Source organism: Mangifera indica, unplaced genomic scaffold, assembly GCF_011075055.1.
Source record: "Mangifera indica cultivar Alphonso unplaced genomic scaffold, CATAS_Mindica_2.1 Un_0077, whole genome shotgun sequence".
Classification (NCBI taxonomy): Eukaryota; Viridiplantae; Streptophyta; class Magnoliopsida; order Sapindales; family Anacardiaceae; genus Mangifera; species Mangifera indica.
The window spans coordinates 37,139-51,209 of NW_025401169.1; the positions used below are offsets into that span (position 1 = coordinate 37,139).

The 14,071-nt window shown below is 32.7% G+C and overlaps 1 protein-coding gene across 3 annotated transcripts; it reads right to left on the minus strand.

The window, feature by feature from the left end:
* Positions 1–737: 737 nt before the first annotated feature.
* LOC123207440 (F-box/LRR-repeat protein 15-like) lies at positions 738–10,998 on the minus strand. 3 transcript variants are annotated; one of them, XM_044624840.1, is made up of 17 exons: positions 10,232–10,997; positions 9,730–10,003; positions 9,511–9,643; positions 6,349–6,445; positions 6,056–6,253; positions 5,714–5,984; positions 5,532–5,630; positions 5,357–5,445; positions 5,139–5,238; positions 4,877–5,047; positions 3,766–3,918; positions 3,292–3,452; positions 3,013–3,211; positions 1,937–2,400; positions 1,797–1,860; positions 1,210–1,296; positions 738–1,074 (listed from the first exon to the last, which is right to left on the minus strand). In XM_044624840.1, exons 1-17 carry the CDS (start codon positions 10,609–10,611, stop codon positions 994–996), a joined length of 3,021 nt encoding a protein of 1,006 aa, XP_044480775.1. In that variant the 5' UTR covers positions 10,612–10,997; the 3' UTR covers positions 738–993. The 3 variants fall into 3 exon arrangements, with proteins under 3 accessions (XP_044480775.1, XP_044480776.1, XP_044480777.1); XM_044624841.1 differs by lacking the exon at positions 3,766–3,918 and having other exon boundaries at positions 10,232–10,998; XM_044624842.1 differs by lacking the exon at positions 10,232–10,997 and having other exon boundaries at positions 9,511–9,642; positions 9,728–9,832.
* Between the last annotated feature and the right edge of the window lie 3,073 nt (positions 10,999–14,071).

Below are 14,071 nucleotides of genomic sequence, written 5' to 3' on the forward strand. Positions count from 1 at the left end.
TTGAAAATTTTGTGAATGAAAGTGAAAATGAAAATAAATTGAATGGGTTTATATTGATTAAAAAATAAACAAATTTAAAAATTAAAAAAAAAAAAATTGAGGCCAAAGCTTTTGCCACAAGACAGAGGAATGCAGAGCTTCTGCCAGCAAAGTTAGGAAAAAAATTTATTTTAATTTTTAAACATTATCGGACCGGATCAACCTATAGGCTTAATATTAAAACCCAAAGCCTAACCCAATAAACCCAACCTGACATGTTACAATATCAAACTGGGTCTTCTCATATTATGCTTTTTTCGTGCTTCGTATCAGACCTCCTTTTGACCCAACCCAATTGACATGCCTACAAGAGTGACAGTAGGAGAATAAAAGATCTGAAGATGATGTTTTAGGGTTTCTTAAACTTAAAGAAGCAATGACGCCTCTTAAAGTAACAAAAACTCAGATGGCAAGTTGCTCCCAACTCGCAAGCCAAGCTGGTTTAGATCTGTGTTTCTATTCTCTAACATATTCAAGCTCAGGTTCGTATACGATAGACTCATTTCAAATTCGTTTGAACAAAATTTATTTCAAGCTCAAACAAACTCACTTTGAATCCAACTCTAATTACATATTACTTTTGTCAAAGTCATAATGAACCATATTTGTACTAATTTCAGAGTCATAAAATATACCATGGCATTAACTAACAATGACTAGATTGGCAGGCCAAAAATCAGACCAGGAAAACAAGGACAAAGAAGAAAACTAGTAATGATAACTTACAAATAATGAACATAGAATAACATTTATTTGTGTTAAATACACAAGGACAGCCACATCTGGTACAAATAATAAAATCAAAGACAGCAACAGAAAATATCATACCATTTACAATATCACACATACTAGATCCTGGCAAACATAACAAGCCACTTGCCACCACCTCAATGAAATAAATCCCACTGGCCTGGAAAATGCTAAAGCAATCAAAAATTTCCAATTATCTTGTCTTTATGAAGGTGTCAGGCTGCTGAAGATGCGCTTCAAACTAGGGCATGCTGATCGTAACCTCCCCATACTCGTTGAACATATCTGCATCATAAAGTAAACACTTCTTTTACATACCAATTTTCAAAAAGTTCAATAATCACTCATGATCAATAAATAATCAAAACTTCTGTTGCATTAAGAAGTAATTAATTTATAATAACACAATTTTAATCTCACCTTTGGGCAAAAGCGTACATCCAGAGTCTCAAGTATGCTACATTGAGATATGGCAATTTCAACTGCTGCTTCATTCATGTTACACGACTAATAAAGGCCCCAATTGCACCAAAGATTATGAAACAGTGTTAAATGGGAAGAGTGTCATATCAATCATTAAAATGGAATGATAACAATATTAAGAACACCCATGGAACGCATGAACAAATCTTAACAATGACTGGACCAAGGCACAAGGGAAAATAGTCACATATGTATATAAATCTAACACTCATAATCGGAGAACTAAGAAGGAAACAGGACTCTGCTTTTACAAGATGAATAAAGTAGTAGAGACCACCCCCAGAAAGAAACTTGGCTTAAAATTTTCAATTCCAGCAATTTGATAGAACACAAATCTATTAGAAAGTGGATGCACAGTTATCCATATAAATGCTATGCCAAAGTAACTTGATGATCAATGTGTAAAAAAAATTAGGCACATCAAGCACCATCATATAGATCACCCGCCTCAGAGAAGACTATTTGCAAAGACAGGTCTAAATGATAAATGATTGATTGGGACTACAGGAGGTAAATTTGCATACCTGAAGAAACAGACTTGTTAATTTTGGACAAGCAAGCTTCAATGTTTCCAATGAGCAACAGTTGCTGAAAAACATAAAATATTAGTGCATAATAGAGCACGTAAATGATAAGGTAAACCAAGAAAAAAGCGAGCACGTGCCTCAAATTGAGAATGCACAAACTGAAACATGCAACATCAACTTCCTTCAAGTTGGCAGACAGGGAAAGGTTCAATGATAACAAATGGAAACAGTGTGCCTGGGATGGAATGAGAACTTTCCTGATATTTGGACAACCTACACAGTTGAGGTTTTGTAGTAAACGCTCAGGAAACTCCATTGAGTCATAGACGTTCTTATGAGAAAACATCCGGTATGAGCTATATACAGTTGATTCCACAAGATGATCACCACTAGAACCCCAATTCAGATCATGCATATTTACACAACCATTCAAGCTAACATGGGTGAGGTGTGTACAGTATGCAAGAAGCTCCTCGATAGCTGACTGGCAAAGAGTCCCATAAGACAAGTCCAATTCCTGAAGAGCTGGAAGTGAAGCTTTCTTATAAAGAGGCTCCAATGACATGTCACTGAGATACTTGCATGCTTGCAGTTTCAACACCTACAAGAATGACAGAAGATTAAGAGAGGGCAAAGAATAAGAAACAAGTGAACTAAGTCTTCTTAACCAGACAAGTATTTGATAAAAAAGGCAAAACATTGGCAGCATAAGAGTAAAAGAATTAAAGGGTATTAGCTTTTAAACTTAAAAACAAATCTTCAGACTAAAGCATAAATTCGATTCAATTGATGAGGCAATGAAAATATAAGGCTCTGGTTTTGGTCCATTGTCAGACTATCAATAGGGCACATTGTGTAAGAAAAACTTTAGAAACTAACACGGCATTTTATATCTACCTTATAGTCTAGTTCAGTTATTATTCAAAGATTGATAGTGACATCAGAATTCCAAGCAAAGGCTCCAATACAAAAACAATGCCCAGGATCCACAAACTACTATGAACCCAGCTTCTACTTAAATGAAGATGGAAAAACCAACAATTTTTTATAACAATATAAAATAGCACAGAAACACATTACAAGAGAAGAATAGAAAAGCTAAAAAACCTCTACCACGTGATGGGCTATATTCATTAGTAGGCAAAGTGGCAAAAGGACATATATCAGTAGTAGAGTCATGCAAATATCCAAAAACAAAAAAATAAAAACTTACCTTCAGTTGTGAACAAGACTCGAAAACTGGCTCCAAATCCATCAAGAAAGTGTATGATAAATCAAGCATAGTCAAATTTGAAAGTGATTGCAATGAGTAAAGCCCATCAGAACCAATAGATGGGCATGACATAAGTATTAAAGATTCAATCAGTGGGCAAGAAGTGGTAGTTGCAGACAGGCAATCATCCTTAAGTTGGCTGCAGATAAAAAGGAAAAAAGATGTTAATCACAGCACACATAAAAGAAGCCACACATAAAGATACTATAGACAACACACCTGCAAAAAGAAGCATCAAGGGATGTCAAAAGAGGACAGTTAATGGATGCTTCTGACAATACACCACATCCTTTCAACTCAAGCACCGACATACTTGATGCTTCAATAACAAGTGAGTTCAACTTAGGGCATATACCCAGATTGAGCAATTGGAGAGCAACCTGCAAAAAAGAGAAGAGAACATGGAGAACATTTTCAGTTCTTAGTATTACTTGGACCCAATCAATTGGTTGATGTAATCAATTTGGATTTCTACATTCATTAAATCTATAATACTCCTGTCGCTTCTAAGGGAGACTTAAATCCATACGGCAATTTGACAGGTCAGTATTTGGGTATTGGAATTATAAGAATTAGAAGTATCAATTCACAGAATTGGCCACAACCAGTGCTAATTCTAGAATAAAAGGTACAAACAGAGAAATACATATGTATTCAAGCAGGAAAGGCAACTGTGCAATCATGTTCACTTACTGGACAAAATGATGCTCTTTCAAGATGATCACAACCATCTAAACAAATTTTCTCAAGATTGGGGCATTTTAATTCAAGAGATGTGATAGCACGGCAACCAACAAGAGAGAGACTGACTAAAGATGTACTACAGAACTGCACTGTTGTCAAGCCCTGGGCAACATAAAATTCAGTTAGACACCATGGATAAGTCATTAGAAGAGGTACTTTAGAATCAGTATATCTATTTGCTGCAACACAAAAAGGGAGCTAGATATCCTCAACACAACCAAACAATATCAAATTACAGAAAATGGTGCAAGTCAGTTTCTGAAAACTAAAATTCAGCATGTGAACCGATCATACAGCCCAACTTGACCAGCTTCATCTTGCCAATATTTTTTATGCATCTTTTCATTTTCCCACCCAAGCCTAAGATATATCTCATTTTTAAATCTCATCTTCAATGCTGATAAAATAACAATTACCAGCAATCATTCAGCAAGGTTTTACACACTTGTCTTCCATTTGCTTAACAAGGCCATTCTGAGTTTATCTTACAACAAAATGGCAGTAAATTAACATATCAAAATGATGTTTATTTATTTGACATGAAATTTAAGAATATATTTCATACACCCAAGACAATGATGCACCACTAGAACCATTTGCAAAACCAACTTCATGTGCATAACTTTTCAAAAACGTGAAGATCATGAAAAGTCAGAATGCATCATTTCATGCATATAAACCAAAAAGACACGAATTAAAGAGAGACATAAAAATGCTTGCAAATTCATATTCTTCACATAGAAACCTTTCTAAAGAAGATTGCTAGAGTCTATAAACTATTGGTTGCCCATACCTCAAGCTTAAGCTTTTGCTTTAATAGTATCAGAGACAGGTTGACCAAGTGGACTTGTGTTGTCGTGATTACATTGTGTTCTCAGGCTCTTAACCTATTATTAGTCTAAGCTTTTGGGTCTAGCAGTAACAGGCAAATATATATATATAGCGCAAAAGTATAGTTACCATCATGATCAAGTACGAAGGCCTCTTTCCATGCATATGCCAAGCATGGGAACATTGACCAATTCAAAATAAACATATTATAGTAGCATAATTCACACACCTCACAATTATCAAGAACTAAAGACTTTAACACGGGGCAACCACCACCATCACTGAACACTTCACAGATAGAATTTGTTAATGATTCACAATCTGTAAGGTCAACTTCTTGCAGACTCAGGCAATTCAACACCAATGTTGTCAAGTTCTCCTGCTTTTGCAATGATAATTTCTGCATTTCCACAAGACCACTCAGAAATCTCCTAATTAATAAATATTAATGAATAGACAATACAAATGTAACATCTCCCTGAAAAACATACTTGAAGAGAGTCTGATGTAACGTTTATGAGGTTGAGAGCAGCACAATTTGACACAGTTATAGATGATAGCATGATAGTCCGCAAATTCAATTCAACACATCTGCAGAGAACATAGAAATTGATCAGAAGGATTGAACTTTAGATACCCAGAAACTGAGGAAATCCTCTAGGATTGGAAAAAATAAATGAAAATTATTAAATGGAGTAGCCAAGCATACTTCCGACAATGTACAAGTCTTATATTCTGCAAACGAGGAAGATCCAAAGATACAGAAGTCAAAAATTTACAATTATCAAGCTCCAGAACCTGCAAAAAATTATCATGTTAGTTTTGACATGTTGAATGCAATTACCATATTGAAACACTAAAAAATAAGCCATGAGAATTCAAACCTCCAACTTATAACTATGAGATATTGCAGCCATTGAAGCTGATGTGATACCCTCACAGCTGTGAAGCTTAAGATCTGTTAACATGGGGAGCCTTACAGACTTCAAAGAAGAAACAAGGAAGTGTGTCAAACAAAGGAACATCAAAACAACATATGCCAACCACCTATAATATAAAGACTAACCTCAAGCGATATATTTGGGCAGTATGAAGAATTGAGAATACAAAGATTTGCACAACTGAGGGCTATTTCACGAAGAGTTTCATCACTCACACATGAACAATTTGACATATCTAAAGACTCTAGTTGAGGGCATGAAGTAACCGCTAAGCGAATGGCTGCATCAGAAAGCTTGTGGCAAGCAGCTATATCAAGGAGAGTCAAAAGGGGACAATTAAGCACCGCCTGTCCCATGGTACTACGTTTCAAGGACAAATTTACGAGTTGCGGGCACCTACAAAGATATTTTTAGCAAAAATATTGATTGATAGTAAATGACCATTCAACAAAATAACATTGCTTCACCTGATGGACACACGCATCATTCGGCACTTATTTAGTTCAAGATAACGCAATTGATCATGATTTATTGGTATCTCCTGAACACCAGTACCAAGCATAGCATCATAGACATTCAATCTCTTCAACATACTACAATCCACTATCGCATGGAAAAAGGTATCCCCTATTTGATTTCCCCCCAAAGTTAAGGCTTCAAGATTTCTGATAACAGAAAAAGGGTTTCATAATCAAGCATCCCAGGCAATGAATATTCATCTAAGAACAATAGCAATGCCAAACGTAACAAAAGAAACTACCTTAATAATACTGCTTTCATGACAAGTAAGCGCATATCTTGGACACCATATAAATTCACTTCCGTAGCATTTGGATATCGCCGGCACACATCCTCAACTAAAAATGCAATGACAAAGGAGTATAATCAGCCACAATTTTGAAAATAAACCAAATATATGAAAAGGTATTTGTGCTATCTCTAACTTTATAAAAAAGAACATACTTAAAAGGCTACGTAACTTAGATATGATACCTTCTATTAACAAAAAAAGGATTATTAACTCAATATATGTAGCAGTGAAAACATTACAACCTTTATTAATTCATCAATGGCTAAAATGTTCATAACATGCTAGATTTTAAACCATAATTAAAGTTTTAAGCTACAATTACATAATGTCATTGAAGAACAATGTCTGAAGTCACACTTATTAGGTTACCATTATTGATCGAATCAATATTCATGCATATGTGAAATTGCAAAATCTGAAGCACTCTATGGATTTTATGACTACGCTAGCAAAGTCACTAATTTATCAATTTTAAATTCCAAATCAGAAACCATACCCACGTAAAATAGTGGCACAATGCTCATAAACATACATTCATAAATATTTTAAAAACTATATATATATATATAAAAAAGAATGCAAAGGGCCTCATAGAAAGAAAAAGAAAATAACCATAACCATAAAACTACAAAATTATCATCTAAGACCAATAGAGCCAAGCAACCAAGAAATGCTGTATTAGAAAAGAAACAAAAAAGTGATGTCCAACAGTTAAAAATTTTTTCATAACTGGAAGTTCCATAACTTCATAAATGCGGAAGTACTTTAACTTCAAAAGTAAAAATAGTTTATTCAAAACATATGACCAGACATAGGATGTGATAAAAACTGTTCTCCACGTTCCAAGAGTCTATCCTTCTCAGATCTTGCTGATTAATAAGCTTCTTTTTTATAATAGACAAAAACTTGATTAGCATGTACAGTGATTAACAAAACCATGAACATGCCATCCACAAAAAAACAAGAGCAGCATTGAAAAATCACTTGAATATTTAAACAAACTAACTAGTTCCAAAATAGAATATTTTAGAAACACGGTTTCCTATGACAAAAGCTCTTCCAGGACATAAAATATCCCAAAATATACAGGATTCAACTGACCAACCCTCCCAATTGATGTTTAGAAAGAATCAAATGTCCAACAATTCCATTACTATAGTTAGTCACGGAGAATATAGGAACCACATTCCATCATAAAATTCTCTTCATACGTCTCAATCACCATTTTTGCATGACTCAATCAATTACATATAGCAAAAGAATAAGGACCAAAGCTATGCAAGTGACAGTACTCAAATTCACCACCTTTCTTACACAAAACACTGACCAGCAATAATAGGTTGACTCATTACAAGACTATCCACTGTCCCAATCTTCCAACAGCAGTTTGACCAAAAAATAAAATGCATTGGTTGGTCATAATGCACTCTATACAGTTGAACATGAAAAAAACATTACTTGAATTACCAAAGCACCATTGTTGGCATACTAATTCCACTTCAACAAACCCTTCTTACCTCCATAGAGCATACAAGGTTGAAAATGACTAGAAAGACCCAACCTATTGCTCTAACAAATGGTTGACTCTAATGTGAACCACTACTACACCACTGTGTAGTCTGTTAAAATTGGCTCCTTATCACTGGCAAGAAACAGAAAATTGAGAAAGATATTTTCAAGGAAAATTTTTCACACAAGGATATTACCAAAATCTAACTCTCAATCACCACCTATACAAGAACATATATACCTAGAGGACCTATATGAATCAATAAAGGAGACTCACAAAACCTAGCTCCAAGCTAAGACTACAAAATTACCAAGCCTCATTAACCTCGGGCTTTCACTTCATTAGCCTTCTATAATCCTCCTATAAAGCCTCTACACATCAGTCTCATAAATGCATTAATCATCAAAGTTTATAACTCAATTTAAGTATTCCTTAAGAAGAGCAAGCAAGCGTCTAGCAATTTGTTAACTAGGAGCGATTTTGTGTTTGATGTAAATTGATTAATTAGTGAAATATTTAGTAATAAAAAGAATATTAGGGAAAAAGTGTAGGAAAGTGTAAACATTGAAAGTATATCTGCTGAAGAAAGAAATGACAATCAACCCTCACGTGCAAGAAGATTAGAAAATTTGCAGCTTCAATGGTCAATTCATACGTTTCAAACTCTAGGTAGAGAACTGCATGTATCTGACATGTAAATGAAGTAATTGTTTGGAAATGTTTTTGCAAAACAATATTTAATAAACAACATATGACTCTTCACTCATTAAACTAAACCTCAAAAACACATTTATATTTATCTTCTATAACAGAAAAGACAAAACACCAGAAATGAACTCCAATCCATATTTTCCTACTAATCTCTCCCAACAAAACTAATCTTTCAAAAACCCTCATCCCCTCTAAAAACTTACTCTTCAATCAAGAAACAGTAAACTAGAACAAAGAAAAGAAACAGAGCATTTCAAGAAACCACAACAATGACCAAGATCAATGCTCTATTTTGATTCTTCCTTGTTTCCTATTCTCATCTACAACCATCACAACCAGAACAACCATATCAAAAACCAGCATAGTCAACCAAGTAATCCACAAACTCAAAGCCCTGTCAGATCCCCTTAAGCTCATCCATACAAGCACCATTTTCAAAGAAAGATCCACTAAAAATTTTGTGCCTGACAAATGTGTTTTCAACATTTCCACATGTAATGCCAACAGTGTTTTCACAGTTTTCAACTTTTCCATACATTACTATTTACTACCAAATATATATTTTGTTAACTAAATTGCCACTTGATATGTTTCTCAGGTTTTAAAAAAAATAAAAATTCTTTGTAGGAATTAGTTTCTCTAAGATATTTTGGAGAATATCTGTAAATAGTCCCCTAAATGGTTATACCACACAGTTTTGGCCCCAATTATGATTTCATGAGCATAATTGCAAAAGACTCTTCAGATAATACTAATTTTCTCAAGAATATCAACTTAATACCCTAGTTTACATCTCCACAAGCTCCTATCCACACAAAATGCTCTAGTTTCAATAATAACAAAGAAATATGAAAAATGCAATTAAACAGAGGTGCATTAAGTAAACTCACATTGCTCTATAGATATCCTTCGGTTTTCAAAATTCAAACATCTCCAAAAATCTTCATGAGCACTAGCTGCTCTCCACTGACGACAAACAATAGCAGCTCGACAAAGATCAACATAGTCCAAGAAAGAAAAAACCTGAGGAAGAAATAGAGAACAAATTGAAACTACATACAATAAAAAAAATCTTTGATGAACAAATCATCAAAAACAAATACCCCTACCATATGCAACAAGTCATCTGTAAGATCCAACCGGACTTCAACTTCAAAATCTTCCATTCTAGAGGTACCATTATCATTTCCATCATCATTTCCATCATCATTTCCAATGGTAGGGTCAGAATGACTCTCATCACCACCATTGTTCCACATAAAATTGTGGTACAACATTTCATTAGCGGGAGAAGCAAAAGACCCCATCCTAATATTACAATTTTTTTCTCGCAATGAGCTAGAACACCCAGGGTCAGAAAGCCTTACGGTTCCATAATGACACCTGAAGAAAATTTATAAAAAAAAAAAAAAAAACTTCTGATTTAGCATATCAAATTATCCCAGTCAAAATGTCACTGTCAACTTCTAACATAAATCCCTAAAAAATTTATGCCCCTAAGGACACAACACAGATCATTATACCAAACACCATATATTCAAATCATACTAAAACAGCACAATTTAATGCTGACAATAAAAGTTATAAAAACAAAGAATGTAAGTGGCTCACGAAGGAGAAGTAGAAAACACTTTGGCACGCTTATGTTGTAAATCGTCGATGGCAAGACTCGAGCCCCCATCGCCGATCTCTACGCCACTACTACTACTACTCTCCCCCTCATACTGCCTGGTCTCGCGACTCAGCAAGCGCCACCTGGGAGCCCTCCTAACAGGAGGCCCCATGTCATCCGACTCACGCAAGACGGTCATCAAGTCGGGGAACGGCCTCTGTAGCGGTTCATCAAACATCTCCAGATCAAGCCCAAATTGCATCTGCACGTCTTCGTCGCTTCGGACACTACCATCCGATTCGTCATCGATTAGCGTCATTCTCTTCTTTTCTTCGTCTTCCTCGTCTTCGGTGAAGCATAAGCAGCACCAAATCTTCATGCACTTTGAAAGTCTACAAAAGAAAAAAGATGCGACTTTGCTATACCAAAACCTAGCTCATGATCTAACACATTACTTCAACGGAAGGAAAACCTCTAATTAAGGCGGAAATTGGAGGGATTATGCAAGTATTGGTGGAACCCTAATTTTGAGAGCAAGAATTGAGAAAATTGTTTAAGTTAATTCACAGATGAACGGATGGACACATACAAAAACATTTACAGGTACAGAGAGAAACAGAAGGTTTGGATCTGGTCGGATCTTGGAAGAAGAATTTCAATTTATTTTGAGAATTTTTTTCTATTGTTTATTATTATTATAGGTGAGAACTTCGAACAAAGAGAGATAGGCAGTAATGGTGATATAAACTGAGAAAAGATAGAAACAGATACTTTGTATGAAAATTAAAAAATTAGAATTACTTTTTTAATTATATTTGAATTTTCAGTCTCATACACGACGTCGTATGGTACACGTATCAACTCATTGTCACCATGGTCTGGTCTGGTGTTAATAAATGTGATGGTGAAAAAAAAGAGAACTTACTTATAAGACTGCTATTTAACCGTCAACATTGTTTTTTTTACTGTAAATAAGAAAAAAATCTATTTGATTTCAATCAGTGAAAACTATTAAATTCGGGTATAAATAATTGGGCTTAAATCATAAAATTAGAGCAAATTATTTAAAAATTACTATTTAACTTGGTTTATAAAATATTTAGTTTGGATTAATAATTTTTTTAAAATCAATTTTTAGTTTGGATTATGGTTTAAACAATTTTTAAACCAAACCAAATTGTAAACTGTATTTTTTTTTAAATACATATATATAACTATATTTGATAGATTTTTTTAGGAATGAATAAAACCGATGAAATATTAAAACTTTCAAGAAGAACATTTGAGTTTAAGTCACTTTCACACTTACGAAACTATAATTTGAATTACTTAAAAAAAACTATATTTGATATAATTTTTTAATAAATAATTACGTATATAACTTATTCTTTTCATATGTATTTTGTTATTTTCTTTATATATATATTGCATGTATATTTTATATTTATTTTACATATTTATGTTATTTGTTAGAAAATTATAATTCAGTTAATTATATTAAATAATATATATTTAAAAATAAATTATTTTAACAAAATTTAAACAGTTATTCAAACTAGAGCTTTAAAGTATATCAAACTAGACTGTACGCATTCTATAATAATAAAAATAAAAAAGCAGGTAATAAACAAGGTAAGAGGGGAATGCAAAATAATTAGGCCTGGTTAAGTATGTTTAAGAATAATAATTATAAGACTAATGTGATAATTAGAATTATATAATTATGAGATGGGTAACCGTAACACTCTCTCTCTCACGCGAAAACAGATTACGTTTTAACATTTACCACAGGCTTGTCATTTCGGTGTTTGAACAGAGCAACACTACAGTAAAAAAAAAAAAATCGTTCAGGTAAATTTTGGACGGTGAAAAAGATTAAAAGGTAAATGTAAATGCGGAATGTGAATGACAGTGGAGCAAAGACTTTAATCAAAGGGAGACAGGTGGTCCTTTTTAACTGCAAAAATGTTGGCCAATGAGTACCTGACTCACTGACCTCATGTCACAGGGTTTTTTTTTTTTTTTTAAAGAGTCTTATTCAAGATTTGGGAAGAAAAGTTGATAACCGCTTAAATAATCATTTAAATGTAATTTTGTTAATAAATTAAGTTTTGATTCTGTTTTAAGTAGATAAATTCTCATCCTATTTTTAGGTATTTCATTTTTTCTGCATATTTTATTTGATCTTAGAGGCAGCATCAATTAAGGTGAGAAAATTTTCAATTTGCACATGATCAAATGTAATTTTAAAATAATTATACTCAAAGGGTGATTTGTGATGTCAATCGAAGTATTTTTGTGATTCATACAAATCCGTGCAATAATTCGGCCACTTTGATATATTAGCTTTTGCATTGAAAAACCACTAGAGAGGGAGAGACGATACTAGTGATGGGTTGATAATGTGTCAAAGGGAATCGCTAGGAAAAACAGTTGTTAAAAAGAGAGAATGAATTTTTTTGAAATTCAAATGTAATATTTTGAACTTTTAAGAGATGAAAGTTAATTCTAAAATATGAAAACTTTAGGAACCCTAGATGGTGGGATGAAAAAGTAACTTTTAAAATTAAGTTATAAGGAAATTGTGAGTTTTTAAAATTAAAGTAAGAAATGATAATAAATTATTCTTTCTTTAAATAAAATTTTAAAATGACGATTTTATCTTTGATAATAATAACAAAAAATAACAGATGAATGAAAATTTTGGTTTTTAAAAGTTAATGAGTGAAAACTTGAGAAAAGAGTAAACTTTGAGTAAGAATAAGTCTTTCAGTTTTAAGTAAATTAATATTTTAATATTTTTTATTATCTCTAATCAAATATAATAATTATTTATATCTACTTATATTATAACAATCAATTTTTATCAAATATGATAATAATTGATATTCAGTAATCTTAAAAGTAATATATTTTTATGATTATTTTTTATTTTTAATAATCAAATATTACTTGAATTAAGCGCGTCATTAAATGTTTAAATAATCCTTTTTTCTTAGTAAATTAAGTTTTGATACTGTTTTAAATAAATTAATTATCATCTTATTTTAACTATTTCATTTTTACTGTATATTCCATGTGATCTTAGAAGCAGCATCAATTAACACCTCTCATGTAAAGGTGTTATCCTCTGGAGGAACGCATTATGAAACTTTTGAGTTGAAGGGTAATTAAATATAATACCCAAAGTGCCCTTGATTAATAATAAATACGAAAGCATCAAAGGACATCAAAATAACAGTCATAACCTCAACTTATGTGTGTAGCAAAAATAATCTAACACATAATCCCAACGTCAAAATAACTGAAAAACATAAAATTAAATAAAATGACAACTATGCCCCTTTTGATAGCTCTATGCTAGCTAATTTTCTCACACCGAAGTCATCATGATCACTTATTATTTATAAAATATGAAAGTAGGAATGTGAATGATACTCATTCACTAAGTAAGAAATCTATTTGTAATTTACTTATTTTTTATTTTACTCTTAACTTAACTCATTTTAACTTGATCATCAAGAGCACACTTTTGGACTCTATACTTTGATAATATAGATTTTACTTTACTCACTTACTTAACTTAGGATCACCTTTGGTCTCATAAACTATTTTGAAAAACTCTAACAACTCATATGGTTATCTAGGATTCTCTAAAAATCCGTATTTGGGATAACTATCTAAATTTATGGATATTCAGGTAAAATCACTTGGACTTTTAATATGAATTTCTATGTTGATAGAATTTGGTTAATATGAGGATTTGACACATTGGTCATGTGAGTTAAATACTATGAAATCTATTTTCCCTAAATTGTTGGATTATTATAACATAAATG

Bases quoted from the DNA above. Each gene is read 5' to 3' on its own strand.
- LOC123207440 (XM_044624840.1), bottom strand. From the start codon at position 10,611: ATGAAGATTTGGTGCTGCTTATGCTTCACCGAAGACGAGGAAGACGAA. The intron at 6,254-6,348 runs GTAGTTTCTTTT...TTCTGTTATCAG, and splicing joins ATGAAAGCAGTATTATTAAG to AAATCTTGAAGCCTTAACTT. The intron at 5,446-5,531 runs GTTTGAATTCTC...AATTTTTTGCAG, and splicing joins CTCATAGTTATAAGTTGGAG to GTTCTGGAGCTTGATAATTG.